Genomic DNA, 21,247 nt, shown 5'->3' on the forward strand with positions numbered 1-21,247 from the left:
CAAAGTTCTCTTTGCAAACTATCTATGTGATGGACAACAAGAAGATGCCAATGAACAGATGTGTTGTTTCCCTCTGCACTGTGATCAAGAAGTGTGGTTTACAATATAACACAGCTTTGTTGACTTCACTCTTTCCTATATTTGTTGGAGCTTTAGTTGATCATTTTCCACATTGCAATCAACCTAACATTAGCTTATTTTAATATGTGGCATGATAAGTGGTGAAGACATGAATTTTTAGTTAAATGAGCAGTGAATAGTTGGCAACAACTGCTATCATTCTTTTAGAAAAACTATAGCTTTGAGGGGAAGAAGTGCTTCCTATCAATTTCCTTTAGGCAAAATAACTCATATTTCATGTTATTCATATATAATATACTTGTATATTCTATATCAATTGACTGTTAGTTGAAACTTAATTAATATTAATTATTTTTATTAAAAAATATATATGATTATAATAATCAGAAGAAAAAAGAAATTAACTAAAAATAATTAATGTTAATTGATTATATGAAAGATTTAAATATTTGGAGGGATTACATGAGACACCAAAACACACTATTTCTAAAATTTAAAAGGATAGATATGTAAAAGCACTTTTTGTTTTTTACTTGTGATTTGTTGCCCAATCATATCAAAAATAATTAACCAAAAGTCCTTGTCATATTGATCCCTTTTTTGATCTTATGTGATCAAACTAACCAAATACTTGACTTGTTTAATAACACATTAATTATGGATAATAAGTTCAGCAAAAAAAAAAGCTGAACAAATAAATATGAAGATGCTGAGGAGGTATTTTTGACATGCAAAGTAGAAGTTTATGACTGTCTCAGTAGAACATACACTGTCACTTCATACTTGGAAATTTTATACAGTGCAAATTGCTTTTTATTTGTAAGAATTATCTGTATATTCTACCTTAAAATGGAACTTTTTTTCTTTCTTTCTGTCTGTGCCAATCATGTTTTAGAATATTTTAACATTGAAGAATTATGACATTTCATTTTTTTGTTACAAGTTATTGAATATACATATAGTTTCACAAGAGTTTTGAGTTTGAAGGATTGTACATACAATATTGTAGCTTATTTATAATGAGGTACATGAGGATAAATTATTTAAATGTGTGTCTGCACCTATCAATCTTAGGCTTCATGAGAATCATATCTTAGACTTGACATTATTAACATTACTTAATTCAGTAGTTGTCAGATAAAGCATGATCTTGTGATATAAAAAGCTATGCAAAGAGGTCTTTTTTTTCATTGCCATATGGCCAACACAAAATTAAGCATTAGGCTCATTAAACATCATCTTGATATCCATATAGCTAATAAAGACTCACACACAATTCATGTAAGAGATGGCAAATATGCATATTGCATGAATATTTTCATTACTTACATTTTTTTGAAAAAACAAAGCCAATAGATGATGAGTAAAATTGGTCATATATATATATATATATATATATATATATATATATATATATATATATATATATATATATATATATATATATATATATATATCAAAATAAACAAAAACCTAACTTGAGAAATATACATAGATGATGAGTCAAATCTATATTTTTTTCCATTTAGTATATATATTGAAAAATCTTTGCTCATTATAATTGTCACTAACATTAAAATTAAACCACTTTCCCAATGCATTCAATAAATTATCTAAACACATGGTTTGGTTATTTTCATTACAAATCAATTGGGTACTTTTAGTTCATAAAAGTGAGACATTGAACATGATAGCTGAAAATAGGTGTGAGGCATAGTGGCAGATATTAAGTCATTACCACATTAGAAATTATTTGAGTTCAGTATCTCTCTCAACAATAGCTCAAATGTCATATATATAAAGCTGGGGAGCAGAAGGTGTTTTCCTGCATGTAATGTGTGCAGAGATCAGCCATGGAATGAGTGTGCTGCTGCATTCTTGATTTGTTAGGTATGTGGCTGGCCTTGACGAGAACACTTGTTCCCTCATAGGATCTGAGAAGAATATGAGGTGAAGGAAACATGATATATATCTCTCTCTCTCACACACACACAAAGAAGATGAGAGAGATGAGAGAGAATTGGACCACTGCTACCAGACACCTACACTTGAGGCATGAGGAAAAAGTCGAGCATCCCATGTTATCTAGAAGAAGTCGAAAGAGTACTGTTCCAGTGCAATTAATTTCAGATACTTGTAAGACTTTTTTGCTAAAAGGAAAATGATTCAATCCTCTTTACCTTTTGTTCACTCGTAGGGTTTGAGAAGAACATGAATGGGGTGAAGGAAAATTGAGAGTCCTCTCTCTCTCTCTCTCTCTCTCTCTCTCTCTCTCTCATTCACACACACGTACACACAAACAAAGAAAAGGAAAACTGAGAGAGATGAGAAAGAGAGAGAGAGAGTGTGTGTGTATGGCTTAAATCTTGGACCACCGCTACCATACACCAACATTTTGAGGCATGAGGAAAAAGTTGTGCATTCTATGGCCTATAAGTTTTTCTTTCATGTGCTGTCACTGGCTCTTATGCAGTGCAATTATTTTCTGATACTTCTTTGCCTTTTTACTAAATAGAAAAATGATTCAAGCTTCCTTTTGTTCACTCATATGATTCGAGATGAACATGGAGTGAAAGAAAATTTGAGATCTCTCTCTCTCTCTCTCTCTCTCTCTCACACACACACGCGCACACGCACACAACACAAGGAGCACAGAGATGAGAGAGACTGCTGCAGCTGAAGTCCTGAAACCATTGCTTTCAGACACCAACACATTGAAGTCTGAGAGAAAAAGCTGGACAATTTTATGCTCTGTAGAAGTTGAATGAGTGTTGTTCCAGTGGAATGCTTATATTTTGTTCACTCATAAGACTTGAGAAAGAACACGGGGTGAAAGAAATTTGATTCTCTCTCTCTCATCCACTAAAGGAAACACATAGAGAGAGATACACCGAATATATACCGTTCCGATAGTATATGTGGACTATCTGTTATCGGACAGAATAAAAAATAATATATATATATATATATATTATTTATATTTATATATAAATATTTTAGAAAAATGTGACATTCGACAATGTTACCAAGACACTTATTTCGGATTATATATATATATTATTTATATTTATATATTTAAATAAACGAAGCGACGTCGTATCGTCTCGGTGACGTCATGTCGTATCGACGTTGTCGTCTCGCATGGGGAAGGAAAAAAAAAAAAAATATATATATATATATATATATATATATATATATATATATATATATATATACCGTTCGATATATCGTTTGTTATATCATTTCGTATCGTATCGAGCGAACATCGAAATGTTGGTATGGTACGGTATTATGAACCTCTACGGATTGTCTATTGATGTGAAAAATTATGGATGTCCTCGATGCGTATCCGATCCGATAGCTTAATGGATTGACGTTTGGAAATCGATGTCCGAGAAATTTGGGTCGGACTTGAGTTCGGGTTTTAAGACCCAAATTGACCGCACTTTTAACCGAAACCGGGTTCAAATTTCAAACCCGCGCCACCGGCTTTATTAGATCTCTTTTTCTGAGGATGTGAACCGCTTCCTTCCTTGACATCTTTCCACGGAGGTCGGAGGACGAGACGGACTCTCTTTCTCTCTCCATGGAGCTCGCCGAAACCCTAACCCAAAACTGAGACCCACTCGGTTTCATCTAACCCCTCTTATCTTTCTCCTTCCCCCCATTTGCTACCGGAGAGGGGCGCAGCGAGCGGGGGAATGGAGAACCACAAGAAGACCCCCGTCCGGGTCCGATTCCGCGTGACCGCCAAGAAGCGGGGATGTGACACTGGCGCTTCCACCGATGGGAAGCGCCGGAGGCGCCTGGACTGCGTCAACTCCGTGTGGAAGCTCCAGCGCCGTGAGATCGGCGGCTTCCCCTGCATGGCCCGCGGCGTCGCCTCCGACGCTACCGAGAAGTTCCGGAACATCCAGCTTCAGGTGCGTCTCGGGTCTGTTCGTTGCTTTTTGATGGTTCGTTGTGAGAATTAGAGCATTCGCTTGTTAGGGTTTTGAAATTGCTGACCGACTTTCGGAGTTTGGGCCTGATATTTGCTGCTAGCGTTTAACTGCGTGACGATAGGTCGCAACTACGGGCTGGAAGCTTGTTCTTTCTGGGAATGCTGTGTTTGTTTTAAGGTTCGATTTGGATTTGGTGTCAGAGGCCTTTTGGGAGTACTCTAATTAGCTTTGTGCCTAAGAATATTGATCGGCCTGCGAAGTACAACCTTCTCTTTGAAACCTGATTGAAGTGCATGGTGGCTCTATTTTGCCGTGTAAATATGGTTTGGAATGATGGCGGTTGCTGGGATGTGATTACATTGCATGGTTAGAGCAATGAACTAAGGGGATGTAGGTGCAGTTGTTAATCTCCAGGTGGCCTTTCCGAGGAGCTGAAGTATATGATCAAATGATGCAATTGGTTCCTGGGGAAGTACTTTTCATCTATTATCCAAAGATAGTTACTTTGTCACTTATTTCATGTGCAAATCTATGCCACTTCTAGCTGGCGTAGGCACCAACTTATGCCTGAGTAGCTTCTCCACCTGAAACATGGAGAGGCTGTGCTGCCGAGTACTTAAGCACCCAACATGTATGACCTAGGCACCTAATTATTTATGCGACAATATAGAGTCTGCACAATCTAACGATCATGCTTTCTTGTTTTATTATCACATATATCAACCATCTCTATGCATTTATTTTTGTGCTTTTCTGTCAAAATCTGAATTATATCATCTTTCAAGCCATGGGGCCACTCGTTACAATTCATAAAGGTACTATGGTGTTCGATTGGTTAAATGTACCTCTCTATTTCGTAATCGGAATACAGATATTGGCATGCTTTAGGAGCTCCTGACTAGCTCAGCTATTAGTTATATGTGGTTTATTTTGTGGAACTAGAAACTTATTCTGTAGATGCACCATTATTTATATATGAATCAGAAGACAAAGATGAAACTTCAGAATCATGAAAGGGGACCATTTTCATCCATTTATTAATAATTTTGTTTGCCAACATATTACTTCCTCTGTGTGATTTGTACAAGACAATGTCGAAAACTAACTTGGATAAGTACCCTATTATCATTCATCATTTTAAAATGACTGTTGGAAACATGGTCATGTTGGAAGCATGTTGCAGACATCTGCCCTTCTGTGTTTGTTTCTGGGATATTTTGAACATGATAATATCTTACTCTGAACATAGGATTTATAGCTTCATATTAACTTTTTATGCTTATATTTTCACCTAAAACCTGTGCCATTGTGTCTTAGAACTGAAATCATTATTTTTTGGGTTCAGGAGGAGTTTGACGCCTATGATCACAATGTTCACTGGTTTGTAAAGCTGCAGTTTCTTAAAAAAAGATCAAAAATCATCGAGATTGTTTCAGCAAAGGACATTATATTTGCTCTTGCATACTCTGGTCTATGTGCTGCTTTTAGTCGGTGTAAGTTTTTTGGATTAATATTTGTTTTGTCCTTTTGGACCTTATTTGTTCTCTTGATCTTTAGTGCTGACAAATGCTTTTTTCTGTTTTTCAGCAACTAATGAACGAATATGCTTCTTGAATATAAGTCCTGATGAAGTGATTAGAAGTCTCTTTTATAATAAGAACAATGATTCACTTATTACAGTCTCAGTTTATGCATCAGATCATTTCAGTTCCTTGAAGTGCAGGACAACTCCAATAGAGTAAGAGTCTTGATTGTTTCAGCTAAACTGTTTTGGAAATGATTGGTATGAATTTTTCCTTCTTTGAGTTCTTTCAAACCGGATTGCTGTGTTGTGAGGAAGAATATGTTCTGTATCTTGATTGATTACATGAATTAGCTTTGTGTGTGCAAAAGGCCAGATATGAAATGGTTATAGTCCATACTTCATAGGCATAGTAGACTCTTAAGTAGAACTAAAATTTCAAGCATCAATGAACTAGCAATAACAGTTGTCAAGGGTCTATTAGATTAGGATTTTTGACTTTTGCTTTGGCATGTAATTTCATATGAATGACTCATCTATTTTTGTTTGATGCAAATTACTTCTCAGTTTTGTTTTGTTATTTACTTCTTCATAATAGAATTTATTGGTGTTGTTGGCTTGCAGTTGACTGCTAGTAGTAGGGAGAAAACATGGTGATTATGGTTCAAAATCTGTTTTCAGTAGTGTATTTCTGAAGCTAAATCCAGGAAAGTGCAAATTATGTTTATGTTCAATGTCAGACTTCTGGACTGAAATAGAACTGATGTTTGGCTTACTTCAATTTCTTGTCCTTCTGATGTTTGTTTGCATCTGGTTTTGGTAGTATATGCTGCGATAGTTAGTTGTTAGTTCTAATAACAACTTCAGTCATATATAAAGAATATTGATATCTAAAGTTCACTCTGCATTAAATTAATTATTGACAGGTACATCAAAAGGAACCAGTTAGATGCTGGGTTCCCTCTTTTTGAAAGTGAATCTCTCAAGTGGCCTGGTTTTGTCGAATTTGATGATGTAAATGGCAAAGTTCTGACATACTCAGCCCAGGATGGGTAAGCAATCTCCTTGATGAATTTATTCTACATGTCATGGTAACATGCAGTCATTTCTATTAATTTCCTATTGTATGTATTATTTGTAGCATCTACAAGGTCTTTGATCTCAAGAACTACAAGTTTTTGTATGCGATATCAGATAAGAACATGCAGGAGATAAAAATCAGGTTTTTGTTTCTGAATGTTTCTCCCCCATAAGTACCCATAGATGCTACTGTTTGTTATTGGCTTTATTAAAATTCATCTTGTATGCATCTAATATTCCCAAATTAACTTATGACAGCCCAGGAATTATGCTGTTAATATTCAATAGAACACCAAGTTATGTTCCATTAAAGATACTTTCCATTGAGGATGGAACTGTGTTGAAATCGTTTAATCACCTATTACACCGAAACAAAAAGGTCGACTTTATAGAGCAATTCAATGAGAAGCTTCTGGTCAAGCAAGAAAATGAGAACCTTCAAATCCTTGACGTAAGTATCTTTCTTCTCCTGCCTATTTAATGATAGCTCCTAACAAGTATAACAGCTACCTTTTCTATGAAGCAGGTGAGAAATTCAGAGTTGACTGAGGTTAGCAGGACAGAGTTCATGACACCATCGGCATTCATCTTTTTGTATGAGAACCATCTTTTTTTGACATTTCGCAACAGGACAGTGGCTGTATGGAACTTCCGTGGGGAGTTAGTCACCTCTTTTGAGGACCATTTGCTTTGGCATCCTGATTGTAATACCAATAACATCTATATCACCAGTGACCAAGATCTGATAATTTCCTATTGCAAAGCTGAAGAAGGGTGTGGTGATGAGGGAGACGGTTAAGAATGCCTTCCCATGTTGCTTTGTTGGGATAGAAATGCATATAGAACATTCCTAATTTTGTTATTTTGTATGTCTCTGCAGTTTCAGCTGTGGGCTCCATCAATATGAGCAACATCCTGACTGGGAAGTGCATAGCTAAGATATCTGCAAGTGATCCTGCATTGCAGACCAGTCCTCAGAGAAGAGGCAAAACAGGTCGGTCTTCTATTAGGAGCACTGTTAGAGAAGCCCTTGAAGATGTAACTGCTCTATTCTATGATGAGGATAGAAATGAAATCTACACGGGAAACAAGCAAGGTTTGATACATGTATGGTCCAACTAGCTGTGGTTGTGAACGTATAGGATGGGCATAGATGTATATTGCCATACACATCTTGGGTATCAAAATCAATTCTTGCATGACACACTAGCAGATATTTAGGTAACATGTATGTTTTGACCAAGTGTATTTGGCTGCATTTTTCATAGTGTAACATGCATGCAATATAATTTTATGTTAAGCTTGATGGTTCCTTTTTAATATTTTTTAATCATATGTTTGTTTGGATCCAAATTGATTTGTGTGTTTTTCGTTGGTTGCCAACATGCTACTTAGGTTGGCCAGCATGATTTCATCAGAACATGTATCTTTTTAAGTCCCAATCAAGGGTTTTTGGTGTGTGAGCCATTCTCCTACTGTTTGTCTACATTAAGGAAACATTCTAAGTTTCATGATTTTATTCCTTAAGCTGAAATTGACAATATATGTGCATCAGGAATAAATATTATATCAAGCTGATATTCATCAGAGAATGATCATGATCAAAGAAATTATTATGCTGCAACAAAAGCTCTGATTGAGGTTTGCTGTGTCTTGTGTCATCCACATTATTTTCAAGGTATCAGGCCACATTGCATTTCATATTAATAAATGCATGTTTATTAACTGCATCTTTTTGTTTGCCTTAAAATTAAAGAATAGTCTTTTGTAGCTGTTGCAACTGTGAGTAACTAGTAAAATGTCATCCACATGAGGTTCCCAATGGTTGCCACCAAAGTTTACTGGTGATAATTCTGCTTGGTCAACCAACTTTATTAGTCAACATACAGGATCATAAATTATTCCAACAAGGACACCTCCTCGATGAAAAGGTAAAATAAAATAGAAGGTTCTTTCAAAATGTTTTCCTGAATGGGGGATTTCATGCGATGTATCATCTCCTGGCCATTTATGTAGTGCTTTAGATTTGTGGTTGGATTTTTAAGCTTTACGTATATGATGTTCTTTTGTCACAACTCAGTTGTCCACTGAGGATAGAGGTATTGGAAATATGGCCGGTGGGTGGAACTCATACTGGTAAGCCAGCCCCAGCACAAACTAATGGTTGAAATGTGAGCATGACAGGATGAATTCCTGGTCACAGAGCTAATTGGAAGTTGTAATTCTCCATACACAATTAGAGAGGACCAGTCAAACTTGCAACGCAAGTTGGCTACACAAGAGTGCTGCCAAAAATCTGGCCCATGGTGATCAAATTGGGTGGCCACTTGTGATTAAAGTAACTGTGACCCTTGTGTGATGGACCCATTCAAATGCAAGAAAAGGCATTTGACAGCTCCATAATATCATTTCAGAAAAAGGAAGTACACCTACTGAATCTGAAAACCTAGCTGTAAGTTTGACCCTCTCCCCCCACCAGTCTCTGTCTTCGGTTCTGCACCTCGTGCAGGTGGGGCACTAAACAACGAGTGTAAGGCCACCTTCATGTCCCTGTCACTTTCCTAATCCTTAGAAATCTTGTTCTTCCCCCATCTTCATGTCCCTGAATCATTCATTCCATGAACTCCTTTCCAGGAGCATGCCTATCTCTTGAGGCCTCTTGATGTCACTAGATTTAACTTCCGTTTCAAGGCATGACTTTGGCTGGGTCCATCTGAAACCTTCATTACGACAAATGCTTCTTCTGCACTTGGTCTTATTTATGTCAAGCGACCGACCATAATGCATCATTGAACACCTTTATGAAGCCATACAATTTAGCTGTGATTTGGATTGTGTTTGTTTGGGTCATCATTCTGCCTCAGTGGTTGAAGGTTAGGTGCACGGTCTATGTCTGCTGTACACTAAAAATCTACAAGAGGAGTTTCTGGTAGACAATCGCTTCTAACCCTTATGAGTTGATGAGTGGCTTCTTTCTTTTATATCAACATCACTAGAGCGAGTAGATTGAGAGTCTATCCTTATGTTGGAGATCAAATTGTGTGAGAACTTGATTGGGATGACTCAACATAAGCTTACTACTTTTTCAAGCTTAATCATGTATCAGGGATCAGTAGGGTCATCTTCTCTTCCTTGATGTCCCATTTGCCAAGAGGGAGGGAGTTTGCATGATTTAGCCAAGAAAAGAGATGGGAGGTTGATATAAATCAGATTGTTGTTGTGTAAAGCACATCTTCATGTTTCTGTTCTGAAGGTTCACAAGAACCAACCTGATGCTTTCTGATATCACAAAATCTGTACATTGGAGAATTCTCCTATCAAACACTCATTACTTATCAAGAACAATCCAAATTGCCAACAATAGACATAAAAGGTAAGTTGATCATCTGCAATTAGTAACACAGATGCTTGCTACACTTTCATCTTGGGTTCCATATGACAGCCATGAGTTTGCCTACAAAGACAGAATCCCCTTTCTCACCAACATGACAACATTACAACTTCTGAACCCTCAAAAGCCAAATTCTTGTGCTTGTCCGTCCTAAAAATTGCAGTACTCCTCTTCCTCTTCAGAGAGATCAGAACAGCAAGCAGGTCTTTGCCTAGTACATCAACGTATGGTTATTTGCTCCTCTTTTTAAGTTTAGGCCAAGTCTGCATTTCCAGTTCTACTGACCCAAGCCAAGCCATGGTTTGCCATCTTCTGGCTTCACAGGAGCAGGTGATTCAGAGGAACCAGTAACTTGATAAGGTGACTTCGCACTGATCCTGTGAATATTTCAATATTCACGTAAGAAAACTAGTATTACCATTTGTAACATTGAACTCATTTACAGGTTAGCGAACGACATGAGTGAGTTCCACCTACCGATCCTTTCTCTTCTCGAGGAACCGCTGGAGCGAAGATTTTCTAGCTATGGGAAGATCTGCATTCCAACCAGCACAAACAATAAGCACCAACAGGAACCAACTCTACAAACCAAGCTGAAGAAGAGTCTTATTACCAGATTGCGCTGTTCTTTCCAGATCGCTGTGAGCAGCGACTGAATTGCTCACAGAAGAAGTCGTGAACTTGGTCTCTTGATCGGACAAATTAGTAGTATGATCCACGACTGCAGCTGCCAAAGCTGATGATGAAGGTTCCACATAGCAGGAGTTTTGCATGGTGGAAGTCACCTTGCTTGCTAATTGCATCAGGTTCTTCACCTTATCAGATGGAAAACTGTCAAAAACCAGGACTTTATCACCATAGAAGATTGTCAACTGTGCCCTTTTTGGTTCCCTGCAAGAATCCCATAATCCCATGAAAGAACATTAGAGACACAGTGCTTGATGTTGCTTCCAGAAGTACACAGTTGCTGTCTTCCATAAGAACATACAATTATCCGTAATTGTTAACTTGTTCTGGATGCGACAGTCAAAAGAAATGAAATAATTAATGCTCGTCGTACGAAGAGAGATAGAGAAAAAGATTTAAGTGTTCTAAACTTAATTAATTTTTTTTTTTTCTGGATGCGCGACAAAAGATCCATATAACTCATCCAAGATAGTTGAGACTTGTGAAAATTCTTGTGCTTGTGAAAATTCCTAAAACAGGAAACACAAATAGGAGGGCAAGACCTGTTGTTTGCCTCCTCCACCATCCAAAATTGCTATTGTTTTGAAGCATGTGAATAGCATGTTTGGTCTTCGGTGTTTATGTTTCTAAACACATAGAAAACGGAAAACAGAAATGCTAATAAAACGACTTATTCTTGGTTCTTGTGGATGTTTCCGTCAGGCAAAAACGTTTTCTGCGGGATACGGTTTGGGATGCAGACCTGACATCGGATGCGTCGCCGAGTTTCCCGTCCGCCGCCAAAGCCGTGACGGAGGAAGGCCCGAAACCGGCACGCTGCGGGAACAGCTCCATTGTGTCCACACGGAGCTCCTCTTCGCCCGTCCTCTCCCCTTCTCCCTCGCCGCCCGATACGTCCGCGCCGGGCAACAACATCATGGTGGTCGGAGGAGGCCGGAACGCTTCAGATTTACCTACAAATTAACAAAGATTCAAACAAGGATCAGCGACTCTGGATCAGAAAGGGTTCTCCGGGAGGGGAAATCTGAAGGAAGAAATGGCAATTTCTGCTCGATTCATCTTCAGTGGTCGGGATTTCCAATCTACCCCCGATGATCGAAGATATCAGCTGGAAACCCTCATCAAAAGGAGAAATTTCTGACATAAACCGTCTGAAGCGAAGAGAGGTAAACAAGGGGAAAGCTCTCACCTTTAGGCGCGTCCAGAGGCGGTGGTGGCACGCCGAGGCCCAAGTCGGCGACGACGCTGCCCTTCTCCTTGATGTACTGGCTGAGGAGGCTGCAGACGACAGCGAAGTTAGACTTCTCCCCGGACCTCCCTTGCGTCCGCCCCATCGCGGCATCCATGTCTTCCTTTCCACGCCTCCGAAGCTCCACTTTAAAGGTCTTCCTTTTTTCCCCCTCTTCTCTTCTATTGGTTGGTGATAAGGTCACCGCCGCCTTTCCTCCCGCCTTCGTTTTGCCTTCACACAACCTTCGCCATGTCTTATATATACATCGAAGTAAGTGTGCACATGGAACAGGAGGCGGATATAAAGCACGTGATCCTTTGAAGCGACGGGAAACCGCGGTAGCCGAAGAGGTTAGCTGTATTGACTTCATTTTACATATAAGCCCCTTAACTCTTGTTATTTGTAGGAAAAGGTACATATCGTTTTGGGCTGACTTGGGCCCTTACTGGGCCTGTCACGGACCAAAGACATCTTGCTCCGTAATTGATACGATTGATCAATAATAGATCAATCATATCAATTACAAAAGAAAACTATATGTAAATTAGCTCAAATCTCCTTACACATTTGATTTGAATATAAACTAATATATCATAGAGCGAGTATTGTGTTTTATATCAAAAATTTTGTGTTAAGGTGACTTTTGAAATCGTAATAGATTTTGTTATTTAATTTGAAGAAAAAAAAGAAAGATCCAACTTATTCTTGACATTAATTTATTTATTAGGCTTTGTTAATGCTGATTAGGCTACAAATTTGTGGCCTCATAAAATGGAGGCTTAGAAGGCTCTCAAAAGGAGATTAATAGAAACTAGTTTTATTTGGACAAGTATGTATAATTGGAGTATAATGCTGATGCCATATTCCTAATGGATTCGAGAGAAAGGACCTTTATGCTCCACTGGTTACTGATGTGATGTCGTCGGTGAGATGCTTGCGTCTGATTAGTTTGAAGTCTATGGTTTGAAGCAACATGGCATATTCATCGTCACTTTTGATCGTTCACCTTTGAATGCTTAATTTAGTGAGATGGAGATGTTGTGTTGCTATCGGATTATGTCGGGGAGAAAGAGCGTTGATAGAAGATAAAATTTTTCCAACTGTATGAGCATTTCTTCAATAAAGCTTCTTCGCTTCTTCAATAATTGTTCTTATCTTCTATTCTTTTTGGTATCAGAACAGTGAGAAAAGTAAAGCTTTGCTCTTACATTTGGCCAGCGACCAACGTCGTTGAGAAAAGCGAAGTTTCGCTCTTGAGAAAAATCATTGGTAACATGAAAAATCACAACACTAAGCCACAATCTCGATTATAATTAACTTCTTGAGCCAGATTTTGTCGGTCAACATATTTATATTTTTAGTGTACTATCGAAGAAAAGAGTTTGAGTTAATATATAATTATGGAATGCTTCGAGTGTTTGATAAATAATTACATTTAAAATATATATTGATATTGGTGTTTGTTTAGTAAAGTCGTATTTCAAAAGTCTATTGAATATTATATGATTTTTTAATATTTATTTAAAACTAAATACACATATTTTATTTAAATAAAATAAAAATAACTATATATAATTTTACAAACATTTTTGTATGACCCAAATATAAAATAAATATAAAATATAATTATGTAAAATAAATATAAAATATCTTTTGAAAATAAATAAATAAAATTTTATCTTATAGAAAAAAAAAATTTTGTTGCAAAGGTAAGTGATAATAATAATAATAATAATAATAATAATAATAATAGTTTCTTACTCATTTATTTTGATAATAATAATAATATTAATTTCTTACTAATCATAAAAAATATGTTGGTGTTTTGCTAAATTATTTTGATAATCTTATAATTTTAAAAAATATTATAGGAAAATTTAGAAATTAAAAAAATAATATTAACATACCACGAATACTGAATGCTCATGTTAGTTACCCATCAACATGTAAACATTTCTAATATAATATCTGATTCAACTATAATATAAAAAAATGATATTGAATATTAATTTATATTTAAAATATACAGTGGATGATCACATCAAGGGTCTTCGTACCACTCATGCAGTGGCACATGATCTTGGAATTGCTATAAATATTGTTAATATCAACCAAGATAATCATCACATCAGATCAGTGTCAGATCCTAAATATCATAAAGAAAGGGTTCAATGCTCTCTCTCTCTCTCTCTAGACAAGACAAGATAATGTTTTTCTTTCACTTTAGATTTGATCATATTTTAACTTGAGCTTGAAAAAGATATGATGATAAGATTTGATCATATTTTAACATGAATCACATCAAGACAAATTCCCTTTGGGCGGATGGATAGTGTCCGTCTTTAACATATTGGAATAGCACAGTAAGTGTGAGACTAAGTAGCTTTTGTCTGATGGAATATGCTGTTGCACCGGAGGATGATCTGAGTTCACCCTCCTTCCGTGGCTTCCTTTCATTTGTCTTTTTACCCTTAATCTCTCTCTACCCTGCCCAGCAAGCTTAGCATATGCTTCCAAATATTCCTCCCTCTACTCTTCCAATGCTCTCGAGATGATTATAAATGGTGACTTCTGTCACCACGTTACGCATTTATGCAGGCAGCTCAAGAGAGAGAGAGAGAGAGAGAGAGAGAGAGAGAGAGAGGGCGATGAAGTTTGGAAAGAGGCTGAAGAGGCAGATTGAGGAAAGCCTGCCCGAGTGGAGGGACAAATTTCTGTGCTACAAGGACCTCAAGAAGCTGGTTAAGCTCATCTCTGCAACCCAACCATCTTCCAAAGCCGAGGCAGAGTTCATCTGCCTCTTGGACTCGGAGATCGACAAGTTCAACGCCTTCTTCGTCGACCAGGAGGAGGAGTTCATCATCCGGCAGATGGTGCGATCATCACAGTAATTCTTGGATGACATGATCTGAGGATTCCTATGCTGTTCATGCAGGAGCTGCAGGAGAGGATCAAGAGGGTAGCTGCGACGTCGGCGGCGGCAGAGTACGGAAGGATCGGAACCGAGATGGTCAATCTCCATGGCGAGATGGTGTTGCTGGTGAACTACAGCAGCGTCAACTACACAGGTCCTCGAACCCACCTCTTCTTCTCTGCTATACGCGCAGCTGCTTCACTGGAGTTGTTGTCATCACAGGTCTCGCAAAGATCTTGAAGAAGTACGACAAGCGAACCGGAGGCCTGCTAAGGTTGCCCTTCATCGAGAAGGTGTTGGAGCAGCCCTTCTTCACCACTGACCTCATCTCGAAGCTGGTGAAGGATTGCGAGAGCACCATGGACTCTATGTTCCCTGCAGCAGCAGCAGCAGCAGCAGCAACAGCAGCTCGAGACGAAGCTGTGATGATGGTTGAGCAGAGAGTGTTCAGGAACGCAGTTGCTGCGCTGGTGACCATGCGAGAGCTGCGAAGGGGAAGCTCAACTTATGGTCACTTCTCGCTGCCGCCTCTGACCTTGCCGGACGCTGATCTGCTACACTCCTTGCAGCTCCCTTCGCCCATTCCCATCCTTTGATGCTCGCTCGATGTGCATCATCATCCATCTCATGTGTTCATGTCGTCACGTGCAATAGACATGATATGTATCAACAACCAGTTTGCATCAAATGAATCCTCCTTCCATTAATTATATATATATATATATATATCTTTATTAAAGTGTCTAATAGAAATATTAAAAATATAAATACATAGAAATATTAAAAATAGAATATATGATAAAGAAAATAAAATTTATAAAGGAAACGATTTGAGGAAAAAAAAAAAGAGAATAAAGTGAAGAAAGAAAGAAATAAAAAGAAAAGATAAATAAATAGAAAATAGGAGATTGAGAACATATAGAGCTCTTGCGGCGGGAGAGGCAAACAGACATCTCTAATGCTTCTTCTATTTCCAGTCGTCGTCGTCGCCGTCGCACTCTCCGATCTCCAATGCCGAACCCTAATGCGCAACTCCACCATCCAACCGAAGGGAGAGCCGTGGAATCGGTGCCGGCTTCGACCGCCGTATGCCACCCATTTGTCGAGCCCTACGAATTCTCTGTTCCCAAGTAAGCCATTGCGAGCCCTACATCTGGTTCTAGGGTTTTCCTAAGGGGATCGGTGTTTGTCGAGCCCTACGAATTTGCTGTTCCCAAGTAAGCCATGGCGAGCCCTACATCTGGTTCCAGGGTTTTCCTAAGGGGATCGGCACGGAGCATGGGTTTGGCCTACGGGATCGCGTCGAGCGGCGTGCGAGGGAAGGATTTCGTGTGCCTTTCCACTCAGAAGAAGGTGTCGGTGAGTCTTCCTCTCCCTGATTCTTTGATTACAGATTAGGTTGTCAGGGTTTCTTGCTCACCCCTTTCTTCACAATGATATAGAGAGTTCATTGCACCATTCCATTTTCTCTTTGCAAACGTTATAACTCTTGCCATCATCAAGTAAATATTTATCCACCTTAAACTGAGCATACACAACAAGGCACCAACTCACTGTGTTACTGACTCTAATGTATAGAAACACAAAGGATGCATGAATAATTTGTGGGTATGACTTTAGACAAAGTAATTGTGTCACCAACAAAGAAGTGGGAAGTTTGTTCAATTAGGAATTGATGAGAAGAACTATCTGAATGAACAACTTTTGTGGAATTGCCATTCACATGGTTGGTCAATCCTCTGATCCAAGTTAAGAAATTTGGAGTCGAATGAACTTTTAGGTCCACCCAATGGATCATAATGGCGAAAACCAAGACAATTTCTTAGCCATGGCTGCCTTTAAAGTTTTTTTGTGTGTCTGTATACCTTTGAATAAGCGAAACACGAAAAATAAAAAGTTTTGGGATGTGTTTTGTGATGTTATATTCTTGATGAGAAGAACTATCTGAATGAACAACTTTTGTGGAATTGACATTCACATGGTTGGTCAATCCTCTGATCCAAGTTAAGAAATTTGGAGTCGAATGAACTTTTAGGTCCACCCAATGGATCATAATGGCGAAAACCAAGACAATTTCTTAGCCATGGCTGCCTTTAAAGTTTTTTTGTGTGTCTGTATACCTTTGAATAAGCGAAACACGAAAAATAAAAAGTTTTGGGATGTGTTTTGTGATGTTATATTCTTGATGAGAAGAACTATCTGAATGAACAACTTTTGTGGAATTGCCATTCACATGGTTGGTCAATCCTCTGATCCAAGTTAAGAAATTTGGAGTCGAATGAACTTTTAGGTCCACCCAATGGATCATAATGGCGAAAACCAAGACAATTTCTTAGCCATGGCTGCCTTTAAAGTTTTTTTGTGTGTCTGTATACCTTTGAATAAGCGAAACACGAAAAATAAAAAGTTTTGGGATGTGTTTTGTGATGTTATATTCTTGATGAGAAGAACTATCTGAATGACCAACTTTTGTGGAATTGCCATTCACATGGTTGGTCAATCCTCTGATCCAAGTTAAGAAATTTGGAGTCGAATGAACTTTTAGGTCCACCCAATGGATCATAATGGCGAAAACCAAGACAATTTCTTAGCCATGGCTGCCTTAAAGTTTTTTTGTGTGTCTGTATACCTTTGAATAAGCGAAACACGAAAAATAAAAAGTTTTGGGATGTGTTTTGTGATGTTATATTCTTGATGAGAAGAACTATCTGAATGACCAACTTTTGTGGAATTGTCATTCACATGGTTGGTCAATCCTCTGATCCAAGTTAAGAAATTTGGAGTCAATGAACTTTTAGGTCCACCCAATGGGTCATAATGGCGAAAACCAAGACAATTTCTTAGCCATGGCTGGCTTTAAAGTTTTTTTGTGTCTGTGTACCTTTGAATAAGCGAAACACGAAAAATAAAAAGTTTTGGGATGTGTTTTGTGATGTTAGCAATGACAAGAACAAGAAATCATACAACAATTGCCACCATTGATTCATGAACTTTAAAGTTCAAACTTCAGTCTTTTGAACACATGTCAAACAACAAATGAAAACCATATTTCTATACCTTACCCTTTCAAACGATAGTACATTGAACCACCCTACTCCTAAGATCAAGAGAAACATAAATAGTTGATAGGTAAGCCCTACAGAATTCCTTTGTTAAAGACATATTAGTCCATCAATTTATGCTGGTCATATATAGCATCAAAATTCTTTACAAAATTGTCCAACGTCATAAAGTAAAACTTTTAGGCTTGTATAAATCGTGGCATGAGTGCATTGCTATGAAGCTTAAAACCATAATTCACCGTTCCCTTTTAAGCAACCTGGGTAACAATCCAGTGGAAGGAATAGTATGCTTAATGATCCTTACCTGATTTGATATAGTTGTTGAACAAAATACGTGATATCATTGATGCTTTTACCTTGGAGACCGGTGAATTCCCCGATTTGGTGGTCTTATCGTACAATGACAACATATTTCTTATCGCTTGACGATCGGGAGGAACTATGTTGAGGTGTTATGGATGGTATATATTTGTTGCAGTAGTATGATAATTAAGAGACTACAATACACGCTTTGGACAGTCTTGACATTGGTAATGATGTAGGCAGATTTCAAAACACTAGGTTATGAAGGTGCATTTTGATGGATTAGCAAGGCAAGGCCGATATGATGTGAATCTAAACACTTGGGGGTCTAGATATCTCCCAATTATTATACACTGATAAAATCCAAAATTGTAATATTATTCGAAGCAAGATCTTGGTAGCTTATTATTTGTTGCAATTGAGATGCTTGTGATGTTGAATTTACAGGAACAGTGATGTTAGCATTTGAGGCTAATGAGATGACTGAGTGGGGTTCGATTGTGTTGGGTCGACGGGAAATCTACATGTTATCGATACATTGCCATGCTCGGAGTCCCAAGTTGATAGGCAGAAGGTGGTTGTGGCTTTCCTTTTCTTTGGTGGGTGAATGAATGATGGGTTGCCTCTTGCTTGCGTCTCTGTCCAAACCATCAAGTACAATAGTAGACAACAGGAGTATCCATTGTACACGATGGCCCCACCCAATTAAGGATCATCAATTCATGTTTCATTAGTTAATCGTAATGGGTACTGCATCGGATGTGGTCGTTTTGTCAATTGTGCTACCAATAACTAGTCTTTGTGTTGACAAACATACCCTTCTGTTCTAATGCGTTATTACTGAATCCGAATTAGATGCCTTCTTTTTCTATCTCATTCTGTCAACGGATGTAGCAAATTGGAATATATTTGGATAGCCAATAAGAAAATAAAAAAATAGAAAACTAATTTCATCGAGGTGGCATGATTACAACTGGTTTTTGTGGCGCATAAGGATTAGGGAATAGTAGTAGTTTTCTTGTTTATTTAGTTAATTATTTATCATGTCAAGTGCTTGCTTGCTTGCTTGCTTGCTGCCGTCAGATTCGGACGCTGACGGGTGCGATGAGGTGGCTCATCCGTGGACGACAGGCCCAAGCAAAAGATAGAAGGGTAAAGTAGTCGTTTGCGCTGCTCATCGGGATTCCTTAACGCGACACGTAGCACCGTGATTACGTCGCTCCATCGTGTCACCGGTGGGATAGCGTCAGAGGTGGCATGTAGTGGTGGTCGCCGGAGATGAGTTGGCTGACAGCTGGCACTGTCGTCGCAGAGACGTGATAATCGCCTTCAAAGAATTGGAGACCTACCACTTAACGGGCCCTTCTGGCTACCTGCTCTCTGATTGGGAATGCTTCCAGCTAAGTAATCAGAGGACAGGTAGGAAAGAAGGGTAGCGTTGGGAGAAAGCCTCGTTCCGAGGCGAGCAGGGCATGTCATGCCATCCCATTCTTGCTGACGCGGCTGCGGCCCCGCTCTCGTTCCCCACGCCCTCTTCGCCACCAAATAAAATGCCCTCGACGCGCCCTCACCCTAAATTGCAAGAACAAGTGATTTAGCAGAGAGAGAGAGAGAGAGAGAGAGAGAGAGAAAGAGAGATGGCGTCCTCTGAAGTTCAAGAGGAAGAGAAGAAGGTGCCATCGGCGGCCGCTTTGAGTGGGGACGAAAGAGAGAAGCAATCGACCAACGCGGTCGCCTTTGCTGAGACGGAGCTGTAGCCACCACCCACCTGCATATCATCATATCTATCGCCCGCCCTGCCCCTTCCAATTCGGTACTTGCAGTTCCGTTCCCTTCTTCGTAGATCTAGATCGAGCACATCATAATCCGGGGCTTCTTTTCTTTTAGATCTCGGCCAAGCGTGCTTTTAGATTTGTTCTCGGTCATGTCGGCGACGGTGAAAAACGGGGGAGACGCTGCGGCGGTGGAGGTGGAGTTCGCGGCGTGCGACTGCTGCGGGCTCATGGAGGAGTGCACGCCGGCGTACATCGCCGGCGTACGGGAGCGGCACGGCGGGCGGTGGATCTGCGGTCTCTGCGCCGAGGCCGTCCAGGACGAGATCCGCCGCTCCGGGCCCCTCATCTCGCTCGAGGAGGCCATGGGCCGTCATGCAAGCTTCCGCCGAAGCTTCCGCTCGGCTGAGGCCGCAGCGGTGGATCCGGCGGAGCAGCTGATCGCCGCCGTGAGGCAGCTCCTCCGGCGGAACCTCGACTCACCGCGGGCTGTGCGGTCGACCCCGGGCAGCCCCCGAACCATGGTTGGGCCCCGGACCCGGAGAGGCTTTCCGACCTTTATTTGCTTGGCGGATGAGGATAAGAATCGAATCGCATAGGAAAAGCAAAAGAAAATGAAAGAAGAACAGAAAGGGAGCGTTTCCAATTTCCAACGAGTAAAACTCGTTGCTTAATCTCGAGGATTCCAAGAGTAGTTTTATGTTATGCGAAAAAAATTGCACAAATTTTCCGCTGGATTATGCACGAGTCTTTCTTCTTTCACAAGTATACATACTACTTGTCATTTGAAGTGAAAAGAATCACTGAGAATGGAAGAATTCCATCTTCAAGACTCATTTTATATCATTAGAATGGAATCAGCTTTGTGTTTTTGGTAGTCGAGATTATGAAGACACATAGTGAAGAAAATATAGGTGAGAATAAGTGTTTTTTTTTCTTTTTTGGTTGAAGGTGTCACTAATTGAGTTTATAAAGACCAATTAAATTTTATTTTTTGAAACATGTCTTCACTAAAAATTCTTTACTATTATCCGTTTTGATGTACAACAACAAGATCGTAAGTCCCAATTATTTTCTTTTATCATCATTAAGATTAATAAAAAAATATTTATTTCATTTCACATCTTTTTATATCTTGTTTTTCCCTTTCTAACGATAATCATTTACAACACTATTAATGTTCGTCCTAAACCTCGGTAGAAAAATATAGAAAGCTGTGTTGAGAAAAAAAAAAAACATAGATAATCCATTTTAGTGTAA

At 39.0% G+C, this 21,247-nt stretch overlaps 4 protein-coding genes across 8 annotated transcripts; 3 read left to right on the forward strand and 1 right to left on the reverse strand.

Moving 5' to 3' along the window:
- The first annotated feature begins 3,600 nt into the window (after positions 1–3,600).
- On the forward strand, positions 3,601–7,945 carry LOC135628789 (uncharacterized). 5 transcript variants are annotated; one of them, XR_010492989.1, is made up of 9 exons: positions 3,601–4,004; positions 5,371–5,518; positions 5,613–5,763; positions 6,474–6,599; positions 6,689–6,769; positions 6,886–7,078; positions 7,151–7,177; positions 7,258–7,421; positions 7,508–7,647. XR_010492989.1 is itself a non-coding variant. In XM_065135695.1 (8 exons), exons 1-8 carry the CDS (start codon positions 3,783–3,785, stop codon positions 7,747–7,749), a joined length of 1,434 nt encoding a protein of 477 aa, XP_064991767.1. In that variant the 5' UTR covers positions 3,601–3,782; the 3' UTR covers positions 7,750–7,945. The 5 variants fall into 5 exon arrangements, 3 of the variants coding, with proteins under 3 accessions (XP_064991767.1, XP_064991768.1, XP_064991769.1); XR_010492990.1 differs by having other exon boundaries at positions 7,154–7,177; XM_065135695.1 differs by having other exon boundaries at positions 7,151–7,421; positions 7,508–7,945.
- A 2,043-nt stretch (positions 7,946–9,988) lies between these two features.
- On the reverse strand, positions 9,989–12,175 carry LOC103991210 (protein TIFY 10b). The gene is made up of 5 exons (XM_009410576.3): positions 11,895–12,175; positions 11,448–11,658; positions 10,632–10,909; positions 10,496–10,553; positions 9,989–10,395 (listed from the first exon to the last, which is right to left on the reverse strand). The coding sequence occupies exons 1-5, from the start codon at positions 12,049–12,051 to the stop codon at positions 10,296–10,298; spliced, it is 804 nt and encodes a 267-aa protein (XP_009408851.2). The 5' UTR covers positions 12,052–12,175; the 3' UTR covers positions 9,989–10,295.
- Positions 12,176–14,398: 2,223 nt separating this feature from the next.
- Positions 14,399–20,823, forward strand: LOC103991192 (SPX domain-containing protein 5). The gene is made up of 6 exons (XM_065136215.1): positions 14,399–14,809; positions 14,872–15,004; positions 15,073–15,980; positions 16,101–16,209; positions 19,299–20,028; positions 20,103–20,823. Exons 1-3 carry the CDS (start codon positions 14,498–14,500, stop codon positions 15,444–15,446), a joined length of 819 nt encoding a protein of 272 aa, XP_064992287.1. The 5' UTR covers positions 14,399–14,497; the 3' UTR covers positions 15,447–15,980; positions 16,101–16,209; positions 19,299–20,028; positions 20,103–20,823.
- On the forward strand, positions 20,140–20,586 carry LOC135629156 (uncharacterized). Its single transcript, XM_065136344.1, has one exon. The coding sequence runs from the start codon at positions 20,140–20,142 to the stop codon at positions 20,584–20,586; it is 447 nt and encodes a 148-aa protein (XP_064992416.1).
- Positions 20,824–21,247: the final 424 nt, after the last annotated feature.

The sequence above is a fragment of the Musa acuminata genome, chromosome BXJ3-1 (assembly GCF_036884655.1).
Source record: "Musa acuminata AAA Group cultivar baxijiao chromosome BXJ3-1, Cavendish_Baxijiao_AAA, whole genome shotgun sequence".
Taxonomy (NCBI): Eukaryota; Viridiplantae; Streptophyta; class Magnoliopsida; order Zingiberales; family Musaceae; genus Musa; species Musa acuminata.